The sequence below is a fragment of the Scomber japonicus genome, chromosome 11 (genome assembly GCF_027409825.1).
Source record: "Scomber japonicus isolate fScoJap1 chromosome 11, fScoJap1.pri, whole genome shotgun sequence".
Lineage (NCBI taxonomy): Eukaryota > Metazoa > Chordata > Actinopteri > Scombriformes > Scombridae > Scomber > Scomber japonicus.
The window spans coordinates 21779231-21807123 of record NC_070588.1 but is presented as its reverse complement, the minus strand read 5'-3'; the positions used below and the strand labels follow the sequence as shown (position 1 = coordinate 21807123).

The 27893-nt window shown below is 41.3% G+C and overlaps 1 protein-coding gene across 1 annotated transcript in view; it reads left to right on the top strand.

The window, feature by feature from the left end:
- The window catches only part of il1rapl1a (interleukin 1 receptor accessory protein-like 1a), a 135765-nt gene that overhangs the window by 43951 nt on the left and 63921 nt on the right, over nucleotides 1-27893 (top strand). Inside the window, exons 2-4 of the mRNA XM_053328433.1 lie at nucleotides 3951-4236; nucleotides 11253-11439; nucleotides 12789-12942. Of these exons, the coding sequence (XP_053184408.1) occupies nucleotides 3951-4236; nucleotides 11253-11439; nucleotides 12789-12942 (627 nt within the window). The remainder of the gene's footprint in view (nucleotides 1-3950; nucleotides 4237-11252; nucleotides 11440-12788; nucleotides 12943-27893) is intronic.

Here is a 27893-nt window from a genome sequence, read left to right as displayed (position 1 = left end):
ACTTTTACTAATCTTGAGGCTAAAGTGGAAAGAGATGGAAAGAGAGAGATAGATAGACAAGTGATGAGCCTATAATAGAACACCACATTGCGATAAGGGGCTTATCCAAGAATGTTTTGTTGTACATGTACTGCTCTGTGCAGTATGTATATATATATATATATATATATATGTTATTATCACACATTATTTCAGATCAACAATTGTATGTGCAATGCAGGAGAATGATATGTAATTTGCCAAAACCTTATGGATGATATTTTTATCTTGTCCTAAGTAGTACTGGCGCAGTGAACCATTTACGATAGATTCTGCACAATTACCTTGAGGGTCAGAACAGCTCTCAGCCACAGACTCAGACACCTTTAGTTCATAATTAGCCTTTGCAAAGAATACATAGGTGAATTTCCATGGTTGATAAAGTTGGTCAGTACTTTATCTCAATGATTATACAAAACGTTTGTTCTGTAATAATTTATTCTGAACCAAAAATGAATTCTACAGAACACTGAATGAAGACAGAAATACCCACTATTGTTCTAGAGATCAATTAGAAAATATAAAATAGGCAAAAAAAAAAAAAAAAAACAAGCGAGGAGGAGGAATGAGTCGGCTGGATAGGTATAGAGATGGAGTCATGTAGGCAGAGTGGGTGTAAACTGAGGAGGAGAGAAAACGAATGAGAGAGAGACAGAAAGTTATTAAGAGTCCTTATCCACATATAGATCATTGACTGTCTTTGTGGCCTGCAAGAACCCTGCCGCCCACCCAACATCTGATAATTACACTTCATTAGGAGAGCAGGTAGTGATGAGGAAAGAGTGGCCGACTACTGGGGAAGAGAGCGAGAGAGAGGCACAATGGAGTGATATAGCATTGTGAGAGGATAATGTGAATTTGATTATAGGGGGGAAAGAAAGGCAGGAGTTGACTTAGATGACATGTGGCTCACTCTGTGATTGCGTGTGTGTTGCGAGTGTGCATTTGTTTTTATTTATGTGTGAGTGTGTGTGTGCATGCGTGTGTGTGTGATTGATTCCATGAGTGTTTATGTGTGAACTTGGGTAAATTTATTCTAGCTCAGGGCTCTTTATTTATTGCCTTGGTTTAGTGTCACTCGAAGATAGACAGATCTTCCCAGACGCAGGATGTAATAAGGGTCCATGAAGCACGCACACATCCTGTAGTCTGACATTCCCCCCTTGCTATTTCCTTTCACTGTCCATACCTATGCCCTACATGTCATGTGATGTAACAATGTGACGGCAGCAGCAGAGTAGCACTAGCTGGTAAAGTAGTGCTGCAGCTTATAGTGCTGCAGTAATACTCTGTTTCTTCCTTCAGTCTGACAGCCATGTGGGAATATGTCCATACAGTAACATCCTTTACATTATGGGCTTGTCCAAGAGTGGCTGAACAGAATCACTACAAAAGGTGCGATGTCCCAGAGGTGCAGGGAGGTGGGGGGCGGGGGGGTCCTGTATTTGTGTGTGTGTGTGTGTAGTTGTGTATGTGCTGTCCGCAGAGAGAGTGAGAGGTGGGGACTGCAGTATTCCTCCAGCGGGAAGCATTGATTTTCCAGCCCAGCATGGGGATGTGGGAAATGTCAGCCTCTAATTGAGTTGATAAAGCCGTTTTGAGTTTCAGACGTAAATATGGTTTCCCCCGCACAAAAGGCCACCGCATTAGACAACTCCCATTGGGAGGTCTGTAAGGAATGAAAGGTCTCCTTGTTTTGTGTGTGTGTGTGTGTGTGTGTGTGTGTGTGTGTGTGTTTGTGTGTGTGCATGCCGAGTTTAGATTGCACAGTCAGATATTCAAATGTGTCTCAGACAGCACACGTCTACCGATCTGCATGGTGAAGGCAAGTGAAAGGCACTGAATAAAATGTTTGTTTGATTGTGTGTCAGGATACAAGCTTGTTAGAATAAACAGTTGTTACTGTGGCATAGAGAGTAGAAACAGAGAGTGTGAGAGGGCGAGGCAGAGGTCATATCTATCTAGTGTGGAGGGTGAATAAAGAAGAAGCTGAATGAAGCCTCCGCTGTCCCTCCTGATTATCAAATATGCAGAGAGAGAAAAGGAGTTACTGCCTGCCTTTAATGGAAAATCATCCTAATGCCATTGGACGAATAGTTGTCTGTGGTTTAGTGTTTTTTTGATGATTATCTCCATTCAGAGATGATACATGCACAGAGTGGAAGTGAATCGTGCAATAGCAATGCAAACTGGCATGAGATTTTGTCTTTTAGGGTGATATTTAGAACACATTAAACAAAAACACTACAGCTTCTTTGCAGGACTTATTGTGTTTATCATTTCAAGATAAGTGACAGTTGTGTAATCAAGTTTAAAATTGTGAGAAGTGTATGCGAGCCTGTTTGTATCTATAGGGGCCCCCTGCTCTCATTATTGGGAGCGATAATTAGACAGAGTTTCACACATTACGCCCCACACACACACTTTTTGTTTCTCTCACATTCATGTAAAAGCGCACACACACACACACACACACACACACACACACACAAACACATACGCACACACACACACACATTTGTGCTAAGCCCACTGGTAATTAACAGACATAATTAGGCAGACAACCATTCGTATAGGGAATGCACACTCATGCAAACATACACACACACAAAGACACACATTACTTCCCTGGTAATTAAGAGTATTAATTACAAGCATAGCTGTCCCTGTGAGGCTCCGTATCACTCACAGACTGGCACGCAGCAGGGTTCTTATTACTTTATCTCACCACACCATCACCACTTCTGTCTCTCAACCCCTCTGGTTACACACACACAAGTACTCCCAGTTATGCACCTGCTGGTTAAACAAACGGTAACTAAGTAGTCAATGACTGATGGCTGGTCATAGGTTAACCTCTAGTCGTTTGGAGAGAGATCTACTCTACCAACTGTAGCTACAACAGAGCAGAGTGCCTGAGGGGCTGTGCCATTGTCTTTGATTTTTGTCAAATGTCCTCCCAGCTGTCTTATCCCTCACTTTTTTTTTCTCTTGTACGCTTTGTCAGCAGCTGTGGCAGTTGAAGTATACATTTCAAAATTAGACCAGGAGCAGATATAGTTTCCAGCTGTATTGTATTAGCTTGTGATTTTATTTGTAAAATGAGTTACTCTACTTTAACTGTACATACACTAACCTAGTTGGACATGTGGGCCAAACTCTCAGTCCTGTCAGGGTAAAGAGTACAGTAGCATGCGGTGTGTAGAAAAGAGGTTATAACTCTGGACTAAAACTGTGAGACAAAAAGCCTAAGGAAAAAATATCTGCTCATAGAACTGTTAGGACAGGGAACATGCCTTGCTTTAACAGCCGGAGGCGTATTCCCAGTTAATGAACTAGCAGTGCACTTTGTGGCAGTGGAGCTGTGGAGCTGTGGCGCATCCTCAGCACTCGGAGGAGTCTGACATCACATTCCCAAATGTCACAGTGCTTGCGTGTTTAGATATTGCAGGGAAGCGTCTAAGCTGTCTCTGCAGAGGCCAAGGTGGCACACATGGCCTGAATGCGTGAGCAACCTCGAGATAGTGAGAGTGAGAGGAGCGGAGGTATGTGTCTACCGCAGGCATTGCACTGTGAAGTTGCAATCCTCCACAAGCTCACACAGAATAGGGAGTAAAAAAGACATTAATATTCATTCAGTACAAAGCAGTTTTATGCTTGTGTACTGTTCACAGCTTTGTGTCTCATTACTAATAAAGCTATTATAGGGAGTATTTTCTTTAAAAAAAGTAAGAGGAGCATTATTGTAGGTGGTTTATGACCTGGTAATCTTAACCCCTCTCATATGTTTGTGAAGTAACATGAAGATTTATACTGTTGATTAATTATTTAGCAGTAAATATATTTCTATATGCTGTAATCCTACTGCAATCATTTGATCAATGTGTCTCTCTCTTTCTGTTTCTTTGCAGTGGATGGCTGTACAGATTGGTCAGTGGACTATCTAAAGTATCGAGTGCTACAGGGTGAGCCGGTGCGGCTAAAGTGTGCTCTGTTCTATGGTTATATCCGGGCAAACTACAGCCAGGCACAGAGTGTGGGCCTCAGCCTCATGTGGTACCGCAGCTCTGGCCTTGGCCACAGTGACTTTGAAGAGCCCATCTCTTTCGATGGCGTGCGCATGAGCAAGGAGGAGGACGCCATCTGGTTCAGACCTGCTGACCTCCAGGACGTGGGCCTCTATTCCTGTGTTTTACGGTAAGAGGGAGGGAAAAGAATGTACGTTTGGGGATGATAATGATGATAAAATGTTTTTTACATTAACAAAGCAGGTAAGGATTTGGTGATTTGGGGGTCCTGTGCAATTTCAGGCATGGGACCTCTGTGATGGTTTATTTCCACTCTATCTTCAAATGTTGGCATTGGCAGCGGCAAAATAAGTAATAAGACATTTACCACACTGTAAAATACTTAAAGTCCTGCACTCAGATTATTCATGTGCAGTTCCAGGTAACAATTATCGGTTATTATCAGAACAATGTGTTTAAATGTATTTGACTTCTGTTCAAGGAGGAGACAATTTTAATTATATATGTAATTGTGGACAGTTCAGCTATAGCAATGCATTATAATTTATATCTTGATCATATTTTTTGTGTAAAAAAATCTGAAAAAGTAATAGGCCAAATGCAATTTATCTCTAATAGAAGAGGTTGAATCCCTCCTACTAGAAGTGGTCTAGATGTAGTTACAATGAAAATAATCTTGGATTAGTAGTTTGGATACAAACATACGTTTAAATACCTTTTTCACCCAGTCTTGCAGGGTGAAAAAACTGTAGCTCCATAAGGCACAGACATGAGAGTATTGATCTTCTCATCTAACTCTGGGAAAGAAAGCAAATAAGCATATATCCTTCAAGGTAATCATTTTTAATGAACATAGATGAACACAAATCTTAGTTAAACAATAGTTCCACAATACAAAATACCACATTGCGGTTGGGTGATGGAGGAAGCTACGTCAGCAAACAACGTTGCTGACGAGTAAACAATGATAGTGTCCATGCTGAATATGACTGGACATTACTAGCTACACAGCTGAGAATGAACCAATGATTGTGAAGCATGTTAGACAAATGCTAATACACATTGTGAAGTGGCAATATGTGGACAAAGAAAGATAACTGAATACAAACACTCACACACGCACATGTGCACACACACACACACTTTGATGGGCCGTTACAGAGAGACTCTTTCTAATACAAGATGCATAATTATGTGGCAGTAACTTATTAACCTTTACAGTGGAGAACATCCCTCAATAAACGGCTCATTGCAGCTCTTCATTTCAGAGAGTTTTTTAATAAACCCAGTTAAAGGCCTCTTAAAGACCCGCAGAGGCTTGCAGAATACATTGAGTGTGACTGGGGGGAGTATGTTTGTGTGCATGATACCCCAACCTATACTGCATTTCATTACTGCACTCTGTTGGACTAATCTGGCAGAAATGCTGTAATGCTGTTTTACTGTAAATTAATATTGTCTTTGATTATTGAGTGTTTCTTCTAACAAGGCTTTGCTCATATTCAAATGCCGTGTTTGAAATCCAAAGCATACTGTAATTCTTTGGAACACAACAATTGTATAAAAAAAAGTGCCCTCAGGTCTGTCTTTCTGAGTGTGCTTGTGTTGAGCTAGGGGGATTTCAAACTTCTCAGATACCCTAATCAGAACACTGCGAGAGATTTGCCTCTGAGCTGAAATCAATTGTCTCTTTGTAAGGGGGTAAGCTTTTGAGTCACACATTTTAGCACATATGACCCAAACACTCTCCCCTAAAACTCCCTGCAGGCAAAGAGAGAAAAAAAACCTCCATTCTTTTGCCCACATTTGTTTTTTTCCAGTATCTCCATTAGATCTTCATTCATCCAAAATTCAAATATCTGAACTACACCTCATATTATGGTGACCACTTCATAAAGGTATGTTTCATGGCAAGGCCGATTGGTTATGTATTTAATTTACCTAATATATACCTACTGAACTGTGGCTAACAACCAATCCAACAACATAATGAGTTACTGGGATATATGAATCTCATTATTAAAACATGCAATTAAAAGCATATTAAGTGCCACTGGTACTTGATAGTGGTACAGAATAATCAAACACTGCATATGAAATTCACAATTTTATGACAATGTAAATTAGTCGAATAACACATGTTTATTAGGGCAATCAAAGGTTTAAGATGAAATTAAAATTAAAATTAAATTAGATAAATTGCAAAATCTCTGTAATTTATTTGCAATTAAGGATAAACCAAAAACCAAACAGCAAAGTATATTCAAAATGACTTGTAATGGTATACTCCACACAGTTGTGGTGAGTGACTTAAGACATTTAAGCACTTACTGTGAGTATAATTTTGACATATTTCTAATTTTCTTGAGTACTTTCTGCTCATTTGTATTTCTTCTTGTTTCATTGCAAAGATAGGTTTTGTACTTTTTATTCTGATACATTTAATGAAAATTAACAGTTGCTTTAAAAAGTAAGATTTTACATACACGGAATATGATACGTTAATAATGCTGCTTTTACAGGTACTCAAGGATAATTTTTTTAATTTATTTTTTTTCTGGCATAGACACCTATTTACTCTCACTTATTTAGCAGTAGAGAGACAGGAAATCATTGGGGGGGGGGGGGGGGTTGTGACATGCAGCGAAGCGAAAGTCCTCTGGCCGGGACTCGAACCAGGGTCCGCTGCACACATGGCATGCGATGAGAAGGACTTTGAATTTGATCTGCTGTGGGACTGGGAGCCAGTTAAGGTGATGCAGGACAGGGGTGATATGGTCACAAAAGTGGGAGTGGGTGAACAGGGGAGCAATGGAGGTTTGGATATACCAGATGTTATTTAGGACTGCCAAAAAAGAAGTAACACATTCTGGATGTTATGACAATGGATAACATTTTCAGAAGCAGAGAAGGAGAGCGATGTATGGAGACAAGCTATGATTTTTTAGGTTTTCAAAAGAGAGGTTGCTGTCAAAAGAACCTAGAGGTTTCAGAAGTGTAGAGTGTGACAGTAGTTGATGGTGAGGCAATTGTGAGTGGTTTTGTTGAAGTTGGGTAGAGTGGAGTGAGTTTCACTGGTGATGGATATATTGGAGATATAGAGCTGGATGTCATAGGCGTAGACCATGAAGACACACGATTTTACCATGGGGTAGCATGTAGAGGATGAACAGGAGAGGACCAAACTCTTGTCTGTGTGTAAGATATTTGCCAGGAGAGGCCTTTAGAGGTTGGATTCAAGGAGACAAGAATGATGATCGATGGTGATGAAAGCTACAGAGAGGTTGAAGAGGATGAATGTGATGAAATGACCACAGTTTGAGGAGAGAAGGTGGTCATTGGTGGCTTTGAGGAGGCCTGTTTCTGTGCTGTGCTGTGTGCAGAAACCAGATTGAAACAGTTAGAACAGGTCATTGGAGATGAGGTGGGCTTTGAGTTGGGAGGTGACAACACATTGCAATAGTTTTAGAAAGGGGAGATTTGAGAGGGCCAGAATGTTCAGGGTTGAGCCCAGTTTTTTGAGGATGGGGTGGGGATGGGGGTGAGTGTTTGGGGGACTGAACCAGAGCTGGAAGTGGAATTAAAGATTTCTGCAATGAGTGACGAGATAGCTGGGAGACAGTCTTTAATAAGAGTGGATGGTATGGGGTCCAGAAAAACAATGCCAATTTGCATTAAGGACTTTAAGTACATACAGTTAAACTTTTGATTTCATTGCTTTTACTTGCAACAGAGTATTTTTACAGTGGGATATTGCTTTTCTATAAGATCTGAATACTTCCTACTATTTCCAACACTTACTACTTCTACTACTCAATAGTAGAATATTTTGTCAATATAAAGCATTATGCTGGATACGTACTAGCACTACTTGCTTACAGCATCTTCCTTTATACCTGAAGATATTTTATATAAATGATGCCTATCATTTCTATCTTCAACGTTATTGAACTAAAGTGTACTTCCTAAAACTCTTAATATTTTGGATGACAATGACTCATTGGTCAGATAAATCTGTGTGTATTGCTTGTAGAATGCATGCCAATAATTAAGGGTAGTGCCTTATTTAGTGAATTAGAATGGGGCCACACACAAAGCGTTATTCAGTGATATAATAAAATCTGATTAAGATGTAAACAAATGAAAGCTGATTGTATTTCAAAGTCATAGGCATTGTTTCATTTCAAATCCTATGTGCTGTATTATAAAAGCCAACACAACAAAAAATGTGTCATTGCCCTAATACTTTCTGACTGCACCATATATATGCCAGTATTGTTCCCAAGAGCAGCTTATTCAGCATGTTCTGCCTATAAATGTAGGTAAATCCCTCTGTGTTAAGTTCAGCTTTTCAGTGAAGCCCTCCAGATGTTTTTCTCAGAGATATGGCGGCACACAGATTCACTGAAGTGTGTGTCTTTTTGTCCGCATATACAGTACGTGTGCATTTACCATGTGCTTGTGCCCGAACAGTTATCTTTGTCCTCTGTCTGGAAATTTAAACCTAATCGCCAGCTCTTGTCTGAAGGTGACTCCATTTACATAGCAATATCCATGTGCTGCTTTCTTTTGCTTTCTCTCTCTTTTTCACTCCTTTGCTCGTTCTGTAACTCGCTTTCCTCTGCATGTCATCTCACATAAGGTCTTTAACATCAATTCAAATCCATCAATCTTCCTCTCCTCCTCGCTCTGTCTCTCTCTCATGCACACACACACACCACCACACTCTCTGTTTCACCTGATGAATTATTTCATAATAATTCTAGTAATGATTCTGTGTCCTGGGGTGGGTGAAACCATGTGTACTTCCTTCCTATGATTACATTATCCAACATGTGGGATAATAATGTGTGGCGAATTACAGCTAACGTGAGGCGCAGACTAATATCCAAAGCAGCTACACTCAAATAGAATGTGACAGACGTGAAAGACACCACAGGACTGTGCATTGACCCCTGGCTGTCCATCAATCACACACCACCACTGACACCTTCCCACAATGCCACAGGGTGCTTGCTGAGAATATTTAACATGTAGAGATGTCTTATATTGGCTCCTTGGGGATTTTAATGGCTCAGGTGCACGAGAGGTCATTTTTGTTCATCCTCCTATTATTAAGCAAGGAGGGGTTGACTTTGTAGGTGTGTGGATTTGGCAACATGTGCATCTATGTGTCAACATTTGTATTGATATGTGTGTGTTTGCATGGTTGTTTTTATTCTTATTGTCCAAATCTACCTTATAAGCCTACAGCATGGCATCCTCCCACTCTATTCCCTCCAGATAGAAGGTATGAGTCAATAAGAGATTAGAGAACCAAGAGGACAAACTCTCTTGCGGTATCTTGCATCTAACTTTTGCCTCCTACAGCATTTTCCAGATGCCCTTTTACTCTTTTAGCTATCTTCAATATTCTAGAAGTTTCCAGTATCTTATTTTTTCATTCCCAGCAGCTATTCTCCTTCTGCTCCTCTCAGTGCTCCTGCTCCTCTCTAGACCCGGTCTTCCACAGCTGCGCGTGGCTACATTTGTCTTTTAAGCATGTGTGAGCGTGCATGTGTCTGCATCTGTGTTTTATGTCTCCAGGGGGTCAGAGGTGTTTATATAAGAGAGGTGACTCCCTTATTGCTTCCATAACCTGAGTAGATCATATGAAACCCTGTCATTTACAGTGAATGGGAGCATCTGGCAAGCCATAAAAATGTAATGTAATGAAATGAAATGAAAGCCCATATGGCAGCACACATAGCTCCTCCATTCGACCAACTGAGTGACTGACCGAGTCAGATCACAGACTTTGACAGAATGTGGACTCATGGTCTACGCATGTTTTTAATGGTTTGGGCTATGCCCCTTGTTCCAGTGAAGGAAGACCTTAAAGAGGACATAACATGTACATTTCCTGGTCTATAGTTTTTAATCTGGGACTCCATAAAACTCGTTATTTTTCTTCAATTGTCCCCTTACACAGCCCTTAGTTTAGCCTCTATCTGAAACAGGCCCCCTCTTAGTGAGCTCCCTCCCTTCTGATTGGTGAATTCTTGACAGCTGTCCCTCTGCTCTGGAAGCTACATGAACAAAGTATGAAAGTCCGATTTCACTTCTTTTTCCAATTCTTTACATTAAATATTAACTCCCCAAATCCATTCGGACATGTTCAAACTCAAATCTAATCAGTCTTTGCTTCACCTGTATGTTTTACAATTCTGACTTCCAACATTATAAGCATGTCTGTTTCTATGCTACACCATCTAATGATATTTTACAGTGCGCTTAAAATTTTGTGGCACCAGTTTTTAGGGATGGCCCTACCTTGTTTGCACCTGTGTACAAAATGAGAGCCATGAAGAAATAGCTTTCAGTGTTTGATTTACAAGAACTGCCTGCACAGATCCCTGACCTGCCCAATCAATGAAATGTGGGATGAACTGCAAAAATGCAAGCCGGGAGTTATTGCCCAACTTGACCTATTGTGACTGAAAGGTAACCGATATCCGCAGCCAGGTCATATAGCAGCAAAGGTGTCCCTGTGCTTGTACTGGGTGTTTTTGATGTCCATATACTGTTGGGCAAGTGTTGTAGGAAACACCCCATCACAGTCACTTCTTGGGAGGTGGATGCAGTGGGATGGCATTATGTTACTGGTGATGAGAGTTGAAATGATAATGATACATACAACAATATTAATGACAGAGAGAGAGGGAGATTCTGCCAGTGTGTGTGTTTGCGCATGTAATGTGTTTTACTGGTTGCTGGGATACGAAGAGGTGGGGGTGGGTTTAAATTGTGCAGTGGTGACTATCTCAGGGTTTGTCTCCTCTCTGATTAGCATTCCCAGGCCCAGCTGACTCCCCCCATAAATCCGATAGTGGTCGTGAGCGTGAGTCATTGACTCAGTAAAGCTGCTGAACATGTCGTTATTGCCAAACCCACAAACCTAAGGAAGGGGAGGGAAGCAGAGCAGGAGTGGGAAACGATTAAATAACTAATAGGATATCTAAGGGAGGAAACACTGAATTCCACTTGTTTTGTTATTTTCAAGTTTATTTACGTCAATTATCACAATTAAGAACATATTTTCTCTGTCTTTACTATAATGTGACATCATCGCTATTTTTATAGCAGTATTACAAATAAAAAATAAAATAAAATCTTAATCTTGTCTTGTTGCTTTTCTGTCTACAGAAACTCCACATACTGCATGAAGGTGTCCATGTCTCTCACTGTGGCAGAGAATGACACAAACCTATGCTACAACTCCAACATGAGACGAGCTGAGAAGGCTGAGCTCAGCAAGACTAAAGATATCCTCTGTCCTGACATTGATGACTATGTTGAACCCGGCAAAGACCCAGACATTACCTGGTACAAGGTAAGGTAGCTCACAAGGCATCACTACTGCCATGTTATTATTGTACTATTTGTATATTTGAGGTTAACTGGTGGTTTTGGGGGTTTTTGTTTCTTTTTTTAATGTATGTGTCTTGAATACTGTTATGTGTGTGGGAAAAGTAAAAAGGAGGGTGCCTGTCTTCATCGTTATATAACCAAGAAATACTCTTGAACGGTTCATTGGTTTGTTTTCATCTAATTTCTTGGCTGTTTATGTTTAAACGCCTTGTTTGAAATGTGGTTCCAGATCAATTAGGCAGATTATGTATGGATGCAAATTATCACAATGAATAGTATAAGCTGTGTTTACATAGTGTGCAACACAGTTAGGACTCATCTACAGAGGATAAGGACTGAGCAGAGGGCAGCCACAGAGATAGCATTTTATTATATACACAAAATGTGTATGAGGAGAAAATTGTGCTATGTCACTCTTTGCCCTGCGGTACAGGTGGATGTCCTCCAAACGCTCCTAGTTGCTGATCTTTATTCAGCATGTACCTTCTCCTCTCTCACCTGGGTTCCTGCCTTTCCCAGGTCAGGCACGGCCTGTGGACAACAATGTGCATCCCGGAGAAGGGTTCAGGCCAGACTAATCACAGGCAGATCAGCAGTAGATTAGCTGGCCAAGCTCGACCTCTAGGTTTTTCCAGAATTCAATTACGGTCTGGGTAATGACTGGGAGTGCTGGAACCTAGAGTTATTTGGACCACTGTGGAGCCACAGTGATTGAATTCGAAGCTTGCCGGGAGCAATGGTGGAATGGAATCCGCCGAGCCATCGTTGTCCCTGCCAAGGCACTGAAGATCATGTCATGGAGTCTCTCCTTTTGCCTGCACGCACATATACTCACACATTGCACACAGATGCAGGCTAAACACACTTATTTTGTCAGCAGAGATTTCTGTAAATAACATTCTCTGTCCTCTGTGGCCTGAGTGGAGTATTGAATTGAGAATATTTAGTTTAGTGCAATAAATCTTGATCGGATAAGTAGGATAATGGCTAAGCCTTCTCATTTTACCTTATGGAGTTTTTATGTCAGTGCCAAGCAATGCATCCCTGCATTTCAACCACTTTTTTAATGCTGTTTTAAAGCTTTTGTGTTCAACTCAGACCACTTGAAATCTTATGGATGTCATTTATTACACAGGAGGGTAAAGGTCTTAAATTTCAAAGACAGCCATGTGCAGAATTTTTAACTCCTGACCATGTGCTGTACACAGGATCTTTCCATCTGTGCGTTACATCACATTTGTATTTGACTTCTCTAGTGATTTATATGTTTAAGTCTTGAGTTTGACCTGCCTGTCCTTCTCTAATGCACAGGAATGCCATCCAAAGCAGTGGCGTGCCAGCATCATCCAGAAGAGAGATATTCTGTCTTTCCAGGAGGTAAAAGAAGATGACATTGGAAATTACACCTGTGAAGTCCAGTTTGGGGGCTTTGTGGTCAGGAGGACAACTGAGCTCACAGTCACCGGTACGTCTTCAGGTTAATCACAAAGGATGAAATTATGTTTTTAAGTGTGGAGGAGGAAGGGAGTGTCTATTTACAAATTCTTTATGTGGTAGTTTATGTTGGAAGAATGAGTAGTAGCAGCAGTTGTTACAGTCAAAGGGACTTGAAATTAATGGATGGTACCAAACACACACACACACACACACACACACACACACACACACACACACACACACACACACACACACACACACACACACACACACATACACACACACACACACACACACTGCAAGCAAACTGTAGTGATATCCTGCTGTTGTGTTAATTGCTGGGGGAGGTTGAATGCTGTGGCTTGGCCTCTTTCCCTTCTTCTAACTCAGCACTTTTCAGCCAACCAAGTGGTGTTGAAATATTTAAGGCTATAGGCTAAAGCCCTTCACACAGAGAGCTAAAGAGCCAGGTCCAAGGTCAGGAGATTAAGGCCCCAAAAGGTTGCAACACACAGGGAGCACCATACTGCCTTTTTTTTTTTTTTAGCCACCAATTTAAAAAAACAGCAGCTTCCAGCACCTTTTTTTTTTTAAACCATTGACTCAAAACAACATATCAAAATCTCAACTATCATGCTAATTTACCCTCAGGCCTGCTGTTTTCTGTTCAGATCACAGTAATTACAGTTGATAAAGCCATCATAGCTCCAGGTGTCCAGCAACAGCCACAACTAGTTTATCCTCCATGATTGTTGTCTCCACATGTTGTCATCATCACCACAGAAGGCTCACCTATTCATCTGATAGGACAATGTGGAGAAACAGCAAACTACATCAGCTGCTTTCTGCTCTGAGTTGAAAGTTTTTAAATTCAAAGTGTTCAGGGCGCTCCTGTAGAGCGGAAAACGCGAGGCTCTCAGCAATGCAAAAGCAATGAGCAAAAAGCTTCACTCTCATTGAAGCAGTTACAGAAATTGCTCACTCTGTTTCTGTTCATATCACTGTCTGCCTTGCACAGCTGCAAGGTGCAATAAATAAGAAATAAATGCATCGTTTTATTTATTTATTTCTCACTGTGAGTGGACTCCAGGGTGAGACCCAGGATGCTCTCAGCTTGTGTGTGTGTTCTTCCAGGTCACCTACTCTGGCTAAGGTTGAGGAAAAGGTCAAATCCTTTTTTCCCCAAAAAAATTTAAATCAAAACAATAGGAAAACAATTTTGCCTGCGCTGGCTTGGTCTTTGTGTGCAATTTTTAACTAGATAAGACTGTTGAGCTCTATTAGCAGATTCATCAATTCTGTTGTTTGTGTGTGTGTGTGTGTGTGTGTGTGTGTGTGTGTGTGTGTGTGCACGTGCATGTGTAAGTGTGTGTCCAATGCTAGCATTTGATTGGTATCTTGTGCAGTGTTTATTTGTGTGTCTGGTCATTGCTCTTATGTGATATGAAGCCGATAGCAGTGTGAGGTACACACACTACTTGCTATCTAGCTGAGATCAAACAGGAAGATACATACCTCAACCTGAGCCTGGTGTGCTGTTGGATAAGGCTACAGCCTCCAGATTGGCTGCTCTGGTGATTGATGGGCCAGCATTTTATCCCCAGTGGAGCTAAATAATTATGAGGCAGATAGGAAGAGGTAGATACACTAGATCTCATTTTATCACTATTTCCATCACAGTAGAGTACTCATGCGTACTCATGCTCATCTTTTCCATGATTCCCTATAAAGGACCTCAATGAGATATTCCCTGGACATCCATGGGCAACATACTATGTAACATGTGAGAGGTCATCAGCAGTAGGTTCATTAGGTGTTGAGCCATGTGCTACAGTTTAAAGAGTCTTTTATATGTTTTTGTAATGTCTTGCTCATTAACATCATTGTTGTCATCATATGTTTTTTGTGCTATTGTGAGCTGTAGTATATAATTTGAATATTTCGAAGGAGCTCCAATGTTTCTTATGTGCTCTATGTATCTCGGCTTTATCCTTGTGTGTTTGTTAGCCTGTCAGCCTGACCTCAATGTTCCATAATGACAGTGGTCATAAAAACTTTATTGGGTTATAAATATACATGGTTCACATCAATGATACAGAGAGGAGGAAGGAGAGAGAGGGAGAGAAAGATATAGAGAGGATGAAAAAAGAAGCGCTAGGATAGTGAAAGACATGTTCTTTTCTTTCTGTACAGTGTGAGCCTTGCATGTTGCCTGTCTGCAGCGTGATGTGTATTAAACCTGGCTGGATGATAGCACGCAGAAAAAAAATCAGGAAATAAGTAAATTTATTATTTATTTTCTCTATCTTCCATTGTTCTGTTCTATACAAAGAACACACATATATTTATGCAGTACCAGTCAAAGGCTCAACTGTTACTGTACATCCAAACTGACTGGTACTGTGCATCCAAACACTGTCTTAGGTAGCTTGCTGCATGTTTCTTATAATGAAATGTCAATAAGTCATCAAAGTAGAGGAAGTAATTTTATTTGACACCCAGGGTGCGATGTTCTATTCCTTCAATGCAGCATATTGATGTGAGGATCCTATTATTGTTTCTCCTCTTGCGGTACATGAAATAATTTACATAAAGATCATGTCCAGAATGAAGATGTTCTGGTAAACTGAATCACTGTGGGTGACCCAGTTTCACACACTTATTAGAAAATTGATGTTTAGAGATTTTTTTTTTTTTTACAGCATCACAAAAGGTGCCTGTCTCAGTCGCCAATTCTGTATCATCCACTATAGTACTTCTACTGTAAAGTGATTGTAATTATTATGCCATTTATTATACCATTTCCTTTAATAAACCTACACCATCATCCCCTCAAGTGGGCGTGAGATTATCCGCATTTTATCACATCCTGTTAAAGCCGATATTGCCCTAGCGGCAGGCATAAAAGGCCAAACTACGTCTGAGATCCGAGGGCTAATGTTGTAGTTTATTTGATAGGCCAAGAGGATGAAGGAGGTCATTAAGTTTAACTGATCTTAAATATAGCTCGATAGACACTGGCCTTTGCTTTGACCCTGCCTCACTGCAAATTTCACATGTGTGTGTGCCTTCTGTCCTCACCCTGCCGCACTGTATAACAGCCTCCATTAGAAGCAGCAGAGAAGCCACAATCTGAACTGAGGTCAGTCTTGTAATAGAGGTTAACTATGGGCATAAACACCAGCTCGCCCAGATCAGACTTATCCAGGCGCCCCTTAATCAAGAGCTGATGCTGCTCAGGTTAATAGAAATGTAAAAGAAACAGCGACCCCCTTGCCTCGTTTTATGTTTTCTCCAGCTGATGTTCGGGTGCATTTAAACATCCTTATCTCACTCTGAGCATTTGGACCGGGGGGGAGGTACTGTCTGCGCCACGATAGAGGGTATGTATTGAGCTTAATCAACAGATGTAAAGATTTTGTTCTCTCTTTCCTCTCCATAGTCCTTAACCTCAGCCTCCCGTCTGTAAATAGAGTGCCTTTTTGTGTACTCTTATAATTGATTCATAGCAGCAGCAGGTTTGCTATTTCCCAGCTCCTCTGAGGAATACATAGTGTGGTCAGATTAGTCTACTCTTGTTTGTCTTGTTTGCCTCCTTTTACTATCAGAAACACAAGAAGCAATGCCTCAGCTATGATTAATTGATACATGGATGTACACTATATGGGCCACATTGTGTATGCATGCTTGTGTGTTCTTGTGTGTCTTCTTAAAATATATCAGTATATGTGCATACCTATGAGTGTCTGGTGTGATATGTCTGTGTACTATGTACTATTGTTTTTTTAATAGTGCATCTGAATCATTTCTACTCAATTTTTACGTTTCTCCCAGGCCTCACTCCTGCACCATGATGGTAATGCTACAATACTATAACACCAGATAAAAGCCCTGCTCAGCTGATGTATGCAGCTCCCTCTGTGTGCTGCAGGAAGGGAAATATTATACAGGGGGGCGCAGGAAAGGATAAAGAGAACAAGGGAGTTAAAGTGACTGATAACACAAAGGAGAGAGGGGAGAAGAGATAGAAAGAATGAAAAAGATAGAGAGGTTGGGGCTCCTGTATCTTATCTGTATTCCTCACTGGTGTTTCCCAGCAGAAACAGTGTGTCCAGGACTATAAACAGACTATTATCCTAGTGTTTATCACAGTGCACATTACCGTTTGCCTCTGTCGGACTTACTGTAATGGAGTCGTTTGGTTTGATGGATGCCTCGGGCGTGGGTTTCTATCTATTGCTCCCATTATACCTCTGTCTGCATCCCCTCACTGTAGAAATATCTGTCTGCACATTCAGCATAGCCTGCAAGCATGGTGATTGAGGTTATGGCCAATGTAAATGTACCATTTGGCACAGTGAATAGGAGGTGCAGAGGGCAAGAAGAAATCAAGGGGAGGGGAGAAATCGTCTACCTTACATTACCTCCTGTAGAATATCCACTGTATGTGTGTATATGCTTTATGTACTGTGAATAAATATATATGCTGTGCCAGTCAAGAGTTTGACTGGTACTGGTACTGGTATGTGTGTGTGTGTGTGCGTGTGTGCATGCGCGTGTGCTGCAGGTGTTTAGTTTGTTTGCATATGTTTGCTTTATTGTACTGCTCACTGTATTGGAATGTATTGCAGCTGGATCTAAAGTCTCAGCAGGTGCTCTTTCATTTGAGATTCATCCATCAAGGTTCGCAGCAACCTGATTGCCCTTGCCTCTAAAATAGATCTCATATTTGAGATATAGGAACACGAATATTGTATGTGCGGTGTGTGCGTTGAAGAGACAGTGTGTTGTTTGCGTGTCTGTGTGTAATGAGGAGCTCAGGTGTAGGGAGGTGAACCAGGACATCGTCTCATCGCAGTAAAAGGCTCCTTACAGTTCTTCTGCTATACGGTCACCTTCAGAAGCATGCACTCTTCACAACCTTATAAAATGTTACTGCCTGTGTGCACACGTGTGAGCGGGACTGTGTGCATGTCTTGGTGCGATTCTTCCACCTGGCGTGAGGTTGGAATGCATGGAGGCCGAAGCAGTAGGCAGAGACGCAAGGAAAGAGGACTGTTGTATCCACCTCCTCCGTCTGTTCTCCTGCGCGATCCGTCGAGCTGAAGATGGACAGATGGATGGAGAGGCAGCGATTAGTGCTGATATTATCCTAGACAGCGGGGAGAAGAGGAACAAGTGGGGCAAGATAAGAGGCGTGGGGTGAGAAAATGAGATGGGTTTGCTCTCGACTGAAACTGCTTCCATCTCTCAGTCTATGTGCTCGGGTCTTGTGTGAATACATCGTTCCGCCTGCAATGTAGCAGCCTTGTTGGCCTCAGCTACATGTCCTCAGGGAGAAGATGATAAAATCACACCTGAGATAAGTGTTACTCCTGCAGTTGACTTTTTCTGACTTCTCCTACACACATATACGCACCTGTACACACATACGCAAAAAGCACTTGATATGTGTGAGATGTGCAATACTGTCTATACTGTTTCAGCATCCAGAATGTACTGTATATAGTCTGACTCTTAAAACCTACAGATTTACTGCAGCTGAGTTACTTGTGAAATTGTGTCATTACCAGAACAGGGTGGAGCAGAATGGCTCATTAGTCGAGGGTCAACGATCACTCTCGTCATTAACTAATCTCTCTTTCTGTCTCTCTTTCTCACCCCTAACCTCTCCTCCCCCTTCCCGTTAACTCCCCTCCTTCCCCCTCTTGTTCTCCAACTCACTTCATCACTATTCATCAGCTGTCCTCCTAGACTCGAAGCAGGCCAGGGTTCACATTGTTTTAATTCAATTAAAATTGACATCAATCTGCATGTGACGAATGAAATTTACATCCCCCCTACAATTAATCTAGGACAACCTACCTCACTCCACCCACGCACACAACCTCAGTCTGTGGTTATCATCATTAACTAGGTCTATAGGGCTGATACCAGAGCAGGAGTGAAATTAATATCATAATTCTATCTTTTGAAGCTTTTTGAAGTGTGGGTCAGTAATTAAAAAGCATTTGGCGGTGGCTGGGAATGCACATCTGGAAGAGACTTTAATGCTGATGTGTTTGAGGCCAGTGAAGTTAAGAGGAGATATTTAGCCTCTACATACTCAACAGCTTGAAGTACGTTTATTTCTGCATGCCCCAAAACTTCCTGCAGTGCAGAACTTTTACATATAAATGAATGTCAGTTACATTTAAACCCTTGATAAACAACACAATGCTCAGCCTTGAGCCTTTCACCACCTGGTAAATCTCTCTGTATTTTATAGTATACAGATCTTTTTAATCTAGTGTCAGTGTCAACATTCCCGCACTGGCCAGATGAATGCATGCTATGAATGCTTTATGAGCAGAGCATACACAGCAGAGACGTCTGCCAGCCATGCAGCTAACTTCGGGCCAGCCATGCAGCTAACTTGAATGGGGATAGATTCAATGTTATTGAACTGAATGGATCAAATTGTGATAGTGAAACGAGTCATTTTGCAGGGGTGGTGTGACACAATTTATCCAATATTTTACAGCCCAACAGTAGCCACAGACTAGGCTAAGGTGGTTTATGATAAGCACATGTTGACAATATTTTTATAATCACTCCCACTGTCAAAACGGAGAGACAAAAATCCCACATTCCCGCTTTAACAAGAGAAAAAACTGTAATTCAAGTGCTGGGTACAATCAGTCAGAGGCATGAAACCACCAAGCAACTCAGCTGACCTGAATTTCTATTCACACATCAGTGACATAACCCGAGTGGCCCTCTATCCTTTTCAGTAATATTCCAAAAAAACAGTGATGTGCATTATTTGCATTGGCCTGGTCAGTCGCTGGTACAACCAGAAAGCTTAGTGGGTCTTGTATCCCCCCAGTCTAGACCTTAAAACCAAATACATATATGTACCTGTTTCACTTGTGTTGTGGCAATATTAAAAAAAAAAGTAAAACAGAAAAGCGCTGTTGCCATGTATTTTCCTCCTGAAATAAAATCCCCCATGTTAGTGCAGCACTTTGCTTTCAATCCTCTGATCCTCTGTCTCAGGAGAGGACAGAAACACCCCTGTATTTTTCTCTCACTGTAAGCAACCTGCATATTACCATATATGCTCAAACAGCTATTGTAAGACTGTCATTTTTCCTCCATTCTGTGTCCAGTTCCTGTTCTTTTAATCTTCACACTGGGATAATGGTGAACATGAAGTTTGAAGCATCCATGTGAATTACTGCCAAACTTTGAACCTTCAAGCAAGGATTTTAGCTTGAAGTGAAGTTTTTTGAAACACAGCAGCTACTCTTACACTAATGGTCCCATTGGCTGGTTGATTTGAACGACTGATAGGGACATTTGTGTGAGAGCTTGTTGATTACTTACATCAATGTTTTTCTCTCTCATTCTCTGCCCCTCTCCCTTCCTTCACTAATGAAGTTAGAGTATATGTTGGACATTTTGATACTGATCATGTTATGGCCTTTGTTTCTCTGATCTCTCTAAAATCCTTGTTCTCCTTGCTAGCAATCCAGTGCTAATTGGCCCCGTGCATCCTGACTCACTTACTCCCTGCAGACATCCTCCTCTCCTCTCCTCTCCTCTCCTCTCCTCTCCTCTCCTCTCCTCTCCTCTCCTCTCCTCTCCTCTCCTCTCCTCTCCTCTCCTCTCCTCACCACTCCTCTCCTCTCCTCTCCTCTCCTCTCCTCACCACTCCTCTCCTCTCCTCTCCTCTCCTCTCCTGCCTCGCCCCCCCAACTGACAGTGACCACCTAACTTTGGTTCTGTAGGCATCTCAACAGAAGAAATTAATTCACAGTTGTGTTAAAATCAGAACAGGGCCAGCTGCAGTACGGTTCTCATAGCGGGATATGAAATGGCTGAAGTTCAATTAGGGGGCCCTAAATAACCATCTCATCATCCAGTATCCTAAAGAAAAGAACACTGTACTTCTAATTAAAAGATAAGAAGGTGACCATTAGCAACCACAGGGGACAGTCACAGAAAATAGAAATTGTCACACATTTGATCTCAGCCACAGAGCACCAATGGACACAGTTTTGGGCAAATCCTCAGAGTCCAAATTAATGAAGGGCTTCACTAGGTGTGCAAGAGTATGTTTGTGTACAGTACTTGCAGGAACTTCAGGGATATGTGTACAAATATGTGTGCACATCTACATCATGTGAATGTTATACAAAGAGCATAAAGAGGAGTATAATGATTTCCTTCCCTGTCTTCAGCATAGCACAAACTAAAATACATCTGACAATTATATGCCAAGTTCAACTATGCCAAACTTTTGACATTGTGTCTCTTACTCCCATTCTTTCTGCATGTCTGTCTTTTTGTGTACATACGCCTCCATCTCAAGCTCTTTCCTGTAAAATTACAGAGCTTCATAAGGTTGATTGCAACCCTCTCTCTTGCTTGTTACTTATTACTCTAAATAATACATATAGTGTGCAGTAAAAGCCTGGTGGAGACACAAAGAGATCTCAGCAACACTGAAATACAAGACCCTTTCTGCTAACATTAACTTGCCCCTTTGTCGACTGCTTATGCATGTGTTTCTTTGCCACCCTGCCCACTTTCTTCAGGTGTATTGAATTGTATACAGTGTGTACGTCGCGCTACATCATAGTTATTTTGGACCCAAAAGCGGCGCCTCGGAGAATGGTGGTTATGTCAAAATGAGTTTTTTTTTCCTATTCAGTTTCTTCCAGTGAGTCCGTGACTAAACGCCTTAACTGTCATTACCATTTTGTGTTGCCACCACTTTCCCTGGTACACAATGGAAATGATGTCTTTACAGCTTGCTCTCTCTTTCTCTCCTCATCTGGCATCCCTGCACAGTTAGGGAGGCTGTCCAAGAAGCCAATGTCATATACAGTTTGCTTGCAGTGTGTGTGTGTGTGTGTGTGTGTGTGTGTGTGTGTGTGTGTGTGTGTTTTGGGGGGGGGCATGTTTGTTTTAGTGCATGTCTTCTATACCTATGTATTGCTGTACATGCATACCTGTTTATGTAGAATGGGTGAGGTTCTATTCCCCCTGTTGCTCCCTGAAGCCAGTCACCACTTTGGACACACAGGTCAGGTCCCAAACTCTTCTCTCTGCTAAAAAAAAGAGCTGGCTGATCTAAAGCAAGAGGAAGATGGATGAGGAAGGAAGGAAGGAAGGAAGGAAGGAAGGAAGGAAGGAAGGAAGGAAGGAAGGAAGGAAGGAAGGAAAGGAAGGAAAAGAAGACTGGAAGGAAAGATGAAAAGAAAGGGAGGGAGGAAGGACAGATGGAAGGAAGGAAAGAAAGATGGAAAGGAGGAAGAACAGAAGAAAGGAAAAGAAGACTGGAAAGAGAGATGGAAGAAAGGGAGGGAGAAAGGAAGGAAGAAAGGGAGGAAGGAAAGAAGGAAGGAAATATGGAAGGAAGGATGGAAGAAAGGAAAATAAGACAAGAAGGAAGGAAGCAAGGAAAGATACAAGGAAGGACAGACGAAAGGAAGGAAGGGAGGACGGAAGGAAGGAAGGAAGGAAGGAAGGAAAAGAAGACAGGAAGGTAAATGGGCCGGATTGGACCCCTCTGTGGGCAGGTCCTGCCCCATGGACTGCATGTTTGACACCCCTGGTCTAGCTACTCAGATGCTCAACAACAGGAAATGTCTTCTTCCATTCTTGTCATTGTTTCCATGACCACCTCTGCTCTCTGCCAGCTCAACATCAGATTACTGAATGCCTTCGGTACCTCCATCATCATAAGTATATGTGTGAAACAAAGAGAAAGGTAAAATGTGCTTAAAGGAGGTTGAGTCAGCATTTATTACAGATTTGCCAGCTAGCTGCAGAATGATGTGGGTGTCACAAGTGTCATACAGATTTTCTTTCACTGTAAATGCTCACCTATTGCGCACCTATCTCTCCTCTCTCTCTTCTCCTCTACCTGTCTCCTGTCTCCCCTCCTCTCTCCTAACTCCTTTTGTTGTCGCTCAGAAAGATAGGAAATATATAGGCAGGTAATTACTGTGGGCGAGGGCTCTATCCCTGTTCTCTTCTTTTCTTTATATTCTCTCTGACAAACCCTTACCTTTCTCTCTCTCACCATATTGCTCTCCAGCTGTCTCTGGTTATTTTTAAATCCCCCCTAATTACCAATTTTAGAGAGATTAGAGAGACTGTCAGGTATTGTAGTTTCTTTGAATAATCTGCACAATACTGTAGACTTCTTTCCTATTTGCTTACATGGGTTTGAATCCCAGTGTGGTGCAGTATGAGGGTTGGATCCCTTCCTGCTGTTGTTGTTTAGCAGTGCACTGGAGCAGGCTTTATGCTGATTAACTGCATCACATCTGATGGATTCCAGGCGACCTCTCCACCCCTCAATATAGCTCTGGGAGCCTTTCAGGGGGAAAAGGCTTCCCTTTTTAATTAGACAAGAACTGAAATCTATTAGTGAATGCAGAAAAGGCTCTGTGCTGAATGAGGGATTGCTGAGTTCAGTTAGTGTTGAACTGAGTACAGTCATCTCCCTCGCCATTACCACATTCACAAGTGTTTACTTGTGAATGCAGTGATATGCTCTCTGTCTGTCTCTCTGACCAATCGGGAGACAGAAATGTCAATATCAGATGGGTTTAATAAGTGCAGGACTTACATACTGTACCTTTGTTACAAAGGTATTACAGATGTATATGCTCCTCCATCAGTATTGTTGTAGTATAGCTTCCAGCCATCATTATGACCATTTTTTAAAAAAAAGATTTACATCTTCAGTGGAAAGAAAGTTGGCTCGGGGCTGAGAGCCACAGACAGAGAAGATAAATCAGAAACAAATAGTTTGTTTTACTCTTTTCTTTGTTGGCAGTAATAATAATAAAGAAAAGTATAGCATTGTCCTTTTGATGGGAGTGTAATGCTGTGTTTCTACTTTACACACACACACTTTCAACTGTATGCAGACAAATATGCACTTTAATGTAATAAGCTAAATCCTAATACCCCCCTCTGGTGTCCATGCAGAGTATTCTACAGTGTATGTTGTGTAAGGCTCCACGAGTTTGATAAATAAAAGAGCAGAGAGCTCTTCCTCATAATCATGTTATATTTATGTTGAGGAACAGAGGGAGAAGAGAGCTTCAGTGCCACAGAACTGTCCCTGGCCCTACTACTTACTAGCTGCACAGAACCAGCCCAGCTTCAATGTTTATTACTTTCACTGGGAAATATCTCTTCAATTTTTAATGCAGGGCCCAAACTTTCACTGGGAAATGTTTGTTGAATGATTAATTCAAAGAGTCTTGCTTGTAGAGGGGAATATTTGTTTAACAATCAGTTGTGGGTCATGTGAGGGTGGCCTTATTTCCGAGCTTTGCACCCTTTTAACTTTTAATCTGACTTGATTGAAAGTTTCTTACCGTAACGCAGGATGTGTGTTTTATTGGCATTGTGACTCATCAGGTTCAGGAAGCAGATGCAGACGGGGCCCCAGATACTGTATTCCTAAATGCTTTGCTTTGCTATTCTGCACACTCTTCCACACGCCTTCGTCTCGTGGCATCTGGGGCGTCTCACTGGGATAGCATGTTACATAATTAGCACCAAATTAACACTCAATTAGGCAACGCGTGTTGAGAGGGTGGGGACAGACTGTCTTCAGAGGTTTCAGAAATCACATCAGAGCCTCATCTACCACCTGGCCTACTGAGAACATATGTATCACTTACATATAAACCTATACCTCATGCCTTTTTTGTGCGTGTTTCATTGTGTGCTGATTAGTGATTATACAATATACAACCATTTAAACAGAACGTCTGCTACCGTTTAGCAATCCCCGACGTGAGGAAGGATCAAGATTAATGTTTCCCAATTTACGTTGTTTCAGCAAAAAAGATTTGATTTATAAAGTGATTCACTGCAAAGCTGGCTTATGATACATGCACTTCTTCTGAGAATAAAGTGATAAAGTTTAGTAAAGGTCAACTTGAAACTTGAAACCCATCTGCAAAGAAGCCGTATGCAAAATTCCAGCCAAGCACAAGTCCAATATCTTGTCTTGTAGCGGTGTCCTTTCTCCATAGACTTCTTCACTACTAGGAAACAAAGGATTACAAAGACAAAGAATTAACATTGAACCAACATGGTGTTGTCCCTAATTATTACTTTTCATAGTAAAAAAAAACAACCTCTTTTTCACTCTCTCTGCATCTGTCCCTCTCAGCCGTCAACCATCTCTTCCTCTCTCCTCACATCTCTAACTTCATGCCTTCCTTCTCTCTTTTGCACACATGCTTACCCAGTCAAGCACACACACATTCACACCTCTGTCGGGGTGGGGTTCTTTATTTCATTAACAGCCGCTTGTACGCCAAAATTCATTATGCCAACCTTCTGTTCTCGCGCACCCAAGCATGCCAGCTAACGTGCGGAACAAATTTCTGCCCCCCCCCCCCCACCCCCCCCGTCCACCCTCCTTCTCCCTTCGCCCTTCCTCCCTCACGCCCGCCCCCCACACACACACACACACACACACACACACTCTTGCTAATAAGTATGTTTAGGATGTGATTCACCTGCATCAAAGGCTCACAGTGAAGAGGCCCGCTTTGTATCGCTGGTCCCTGATTAGTCATTACTGTCAAACCCTCAGTGTTCCCCTCTGCTTCTATTCTTTGAAGTTAACAGGTAGTTGAATCCAAATATGCAAATAACGAATAATACCGTTACATTCTCCCAAGACTCATCGTCCTGTGAAGCACTGCTGGTGCGTCTTTGTGAAACATAGCTTGAGTGGCTCCTTTGCATTTGCTGTCTTTTTCCCCTTTTATCCGAGCACAAAGGTTGTAAAGAGTGCTCATACCACGTTGCTGTTGAGTGACATTTAAGAGAAAATCCTGAAATTCCCTATGTGATCATTAATGGGGAATATCTAAGTCTATAGTGTTTGCTTTGGAGCCGATCCTTCACAGTATCAATGATGTGTTTTTGTTGTGATTTATGTTCTGGTTTTGTTATATTTGTTTGAAGGTTAGTTTTAGATTTTTTAAAGTCTTTCTTTGATCATTCAACTTGTTCCTTTAGTCCATACTTTACACAAAACATTTGTAGCAATGTTAGCTATTTTTGTGTATAAAGGGGAAAAAAAATTGTTCTAGCTGAATCTCAAGAGAATTTCCACTTCACACAACAGACATTTTGCCAATGCCGCCAACCCTGTTGCCATGGAAATTGATAGGGTGGCACCTTGGTCTGGCTGTGTTGTGACAAGTTACTCCGAGTGGAATAAAAAGGGGCTTTGTCTTGAAACAAAGTGGTGGCTTAGGGGGGCTTTCCAGCCCTCTGGGACTTGCCTTATTTATGAGACACCAGTAAACAGGCTACAATAGAATAAAACAGCCAAACATGTCTGCCACTCAGACCTCTGGTCTCCAGTGCTTTTTTTTGCCAATGAATATATCTGGCTAGAGGACTATAAACCACTTTTAGTCCATTTGTTTGTTTTTTCACTCACTATATCTCAGAGATTGTTAAGTGGACTGAGTGGAACTTGAAGGGAATGATATAACACGTCACTTCATTTGTAGAATATCAGATTTACTTAGTGCACAAACACCACTAACAAACATCATATTGTATACAGTATATTATTATCTGAAAATGATGGCAATCATGAAATGCCAGAAAATAACAGACAAAAAAACAACAATCAGTCATAAGGAGAATTTTAATGCAATATGATACAAAATAAATAAAAATCAACTCAATAAGGAATAAAATAAAGTTTTAAAAAATTAAATGATATGAAGAAACACATTGTAAATTCAACCTTTTGTAGATAATGTGTCAAGAGTGTGAATGAAAGAAGCTTCTCTCTAGCTTCTCTCTTCATAGGCAATGTTACCATCATAGCTAACGTCTCCTTTGCTCACATCTTATGTTCTTTCTACTTGTCATTCCACCTCATACTACTTTGAGATTACTTTGCCTCTTTCATAAGTAGGCCCATATTGTCTCACTCTCTTTCTGGTGCACACAACAGCAGTGGTCAAGGTATGCCATGGTAGAGTGTGTGTTTGTGTACACTGTGTGTATGTGAGCAGGGTTTTTTGTAGGGTAATAATTGCTGCTTGATTTGTGGTCAATGAAGGTCAGACATCCTGCAGGGAACATGTCAGGCTTTTAAAATAGGAGGGGAAAAAAAGAAGAACCCAGCCTTGAAACCGTTTAACCTCTCCAACCTCCAGGGAGGTCAAAGCTCTCAATCAGCTCTTCTACTTTTATTAGCTTACGATTCAATGTAAAATACTGGCAAGAGGGTGACTATTGGTCTAGTGCACTTGTGTTGCTTGTACGCTCCCGAGCATACGCGTGGAGCCTGATATTTATATGGACCCATTATATACTGTAGAAAGTGGGTCATATTGAAAGGAGCAGGTGCTAGTGGAACTGGGAAGATTTTCTGAGATGTACAAGGGTCTACTCACCGTTCTCAGTAAAAACACCTGCAGGAACTGTAATGTTTTAACATATGTTTCTCTGCATGAGCCTGTGTGCACTGAAATGAAGATGCCTACTCCAAGCCTCATTAATGCTAACACACCACCATCGTAGCCAAATACTAAAGTGTGACCTTGAAATGTGGTTATCATAGCTATATAACTGGATCAACTCTTTAACTGCAGTGGTCTCGTCCAATTATTTTTAATGCTAAAATGACAGCTTACCTTTCAGCCTTGCAGCAAAATGTTTTCAGAGTAGGCATGCACAAATTGGAGTTCAGAATTTGTTCATGAAATTAATGCAGAATGTTCAACAACTGGTCTAATCAGACAGCCAGGCCCCTTTTATATAAATAAAAGTACAAAGCAGCAGTCTGAAAAAGCAGATGATCAAACAATTGTTTTTTCTACTGCAGAGATACTTTGAAGAAGAATTGATCTTTGACTAAATATATAACCTGGAAAAAGAATAACAAAAAAATTGTTTTAATACTATTTTATGGGTATG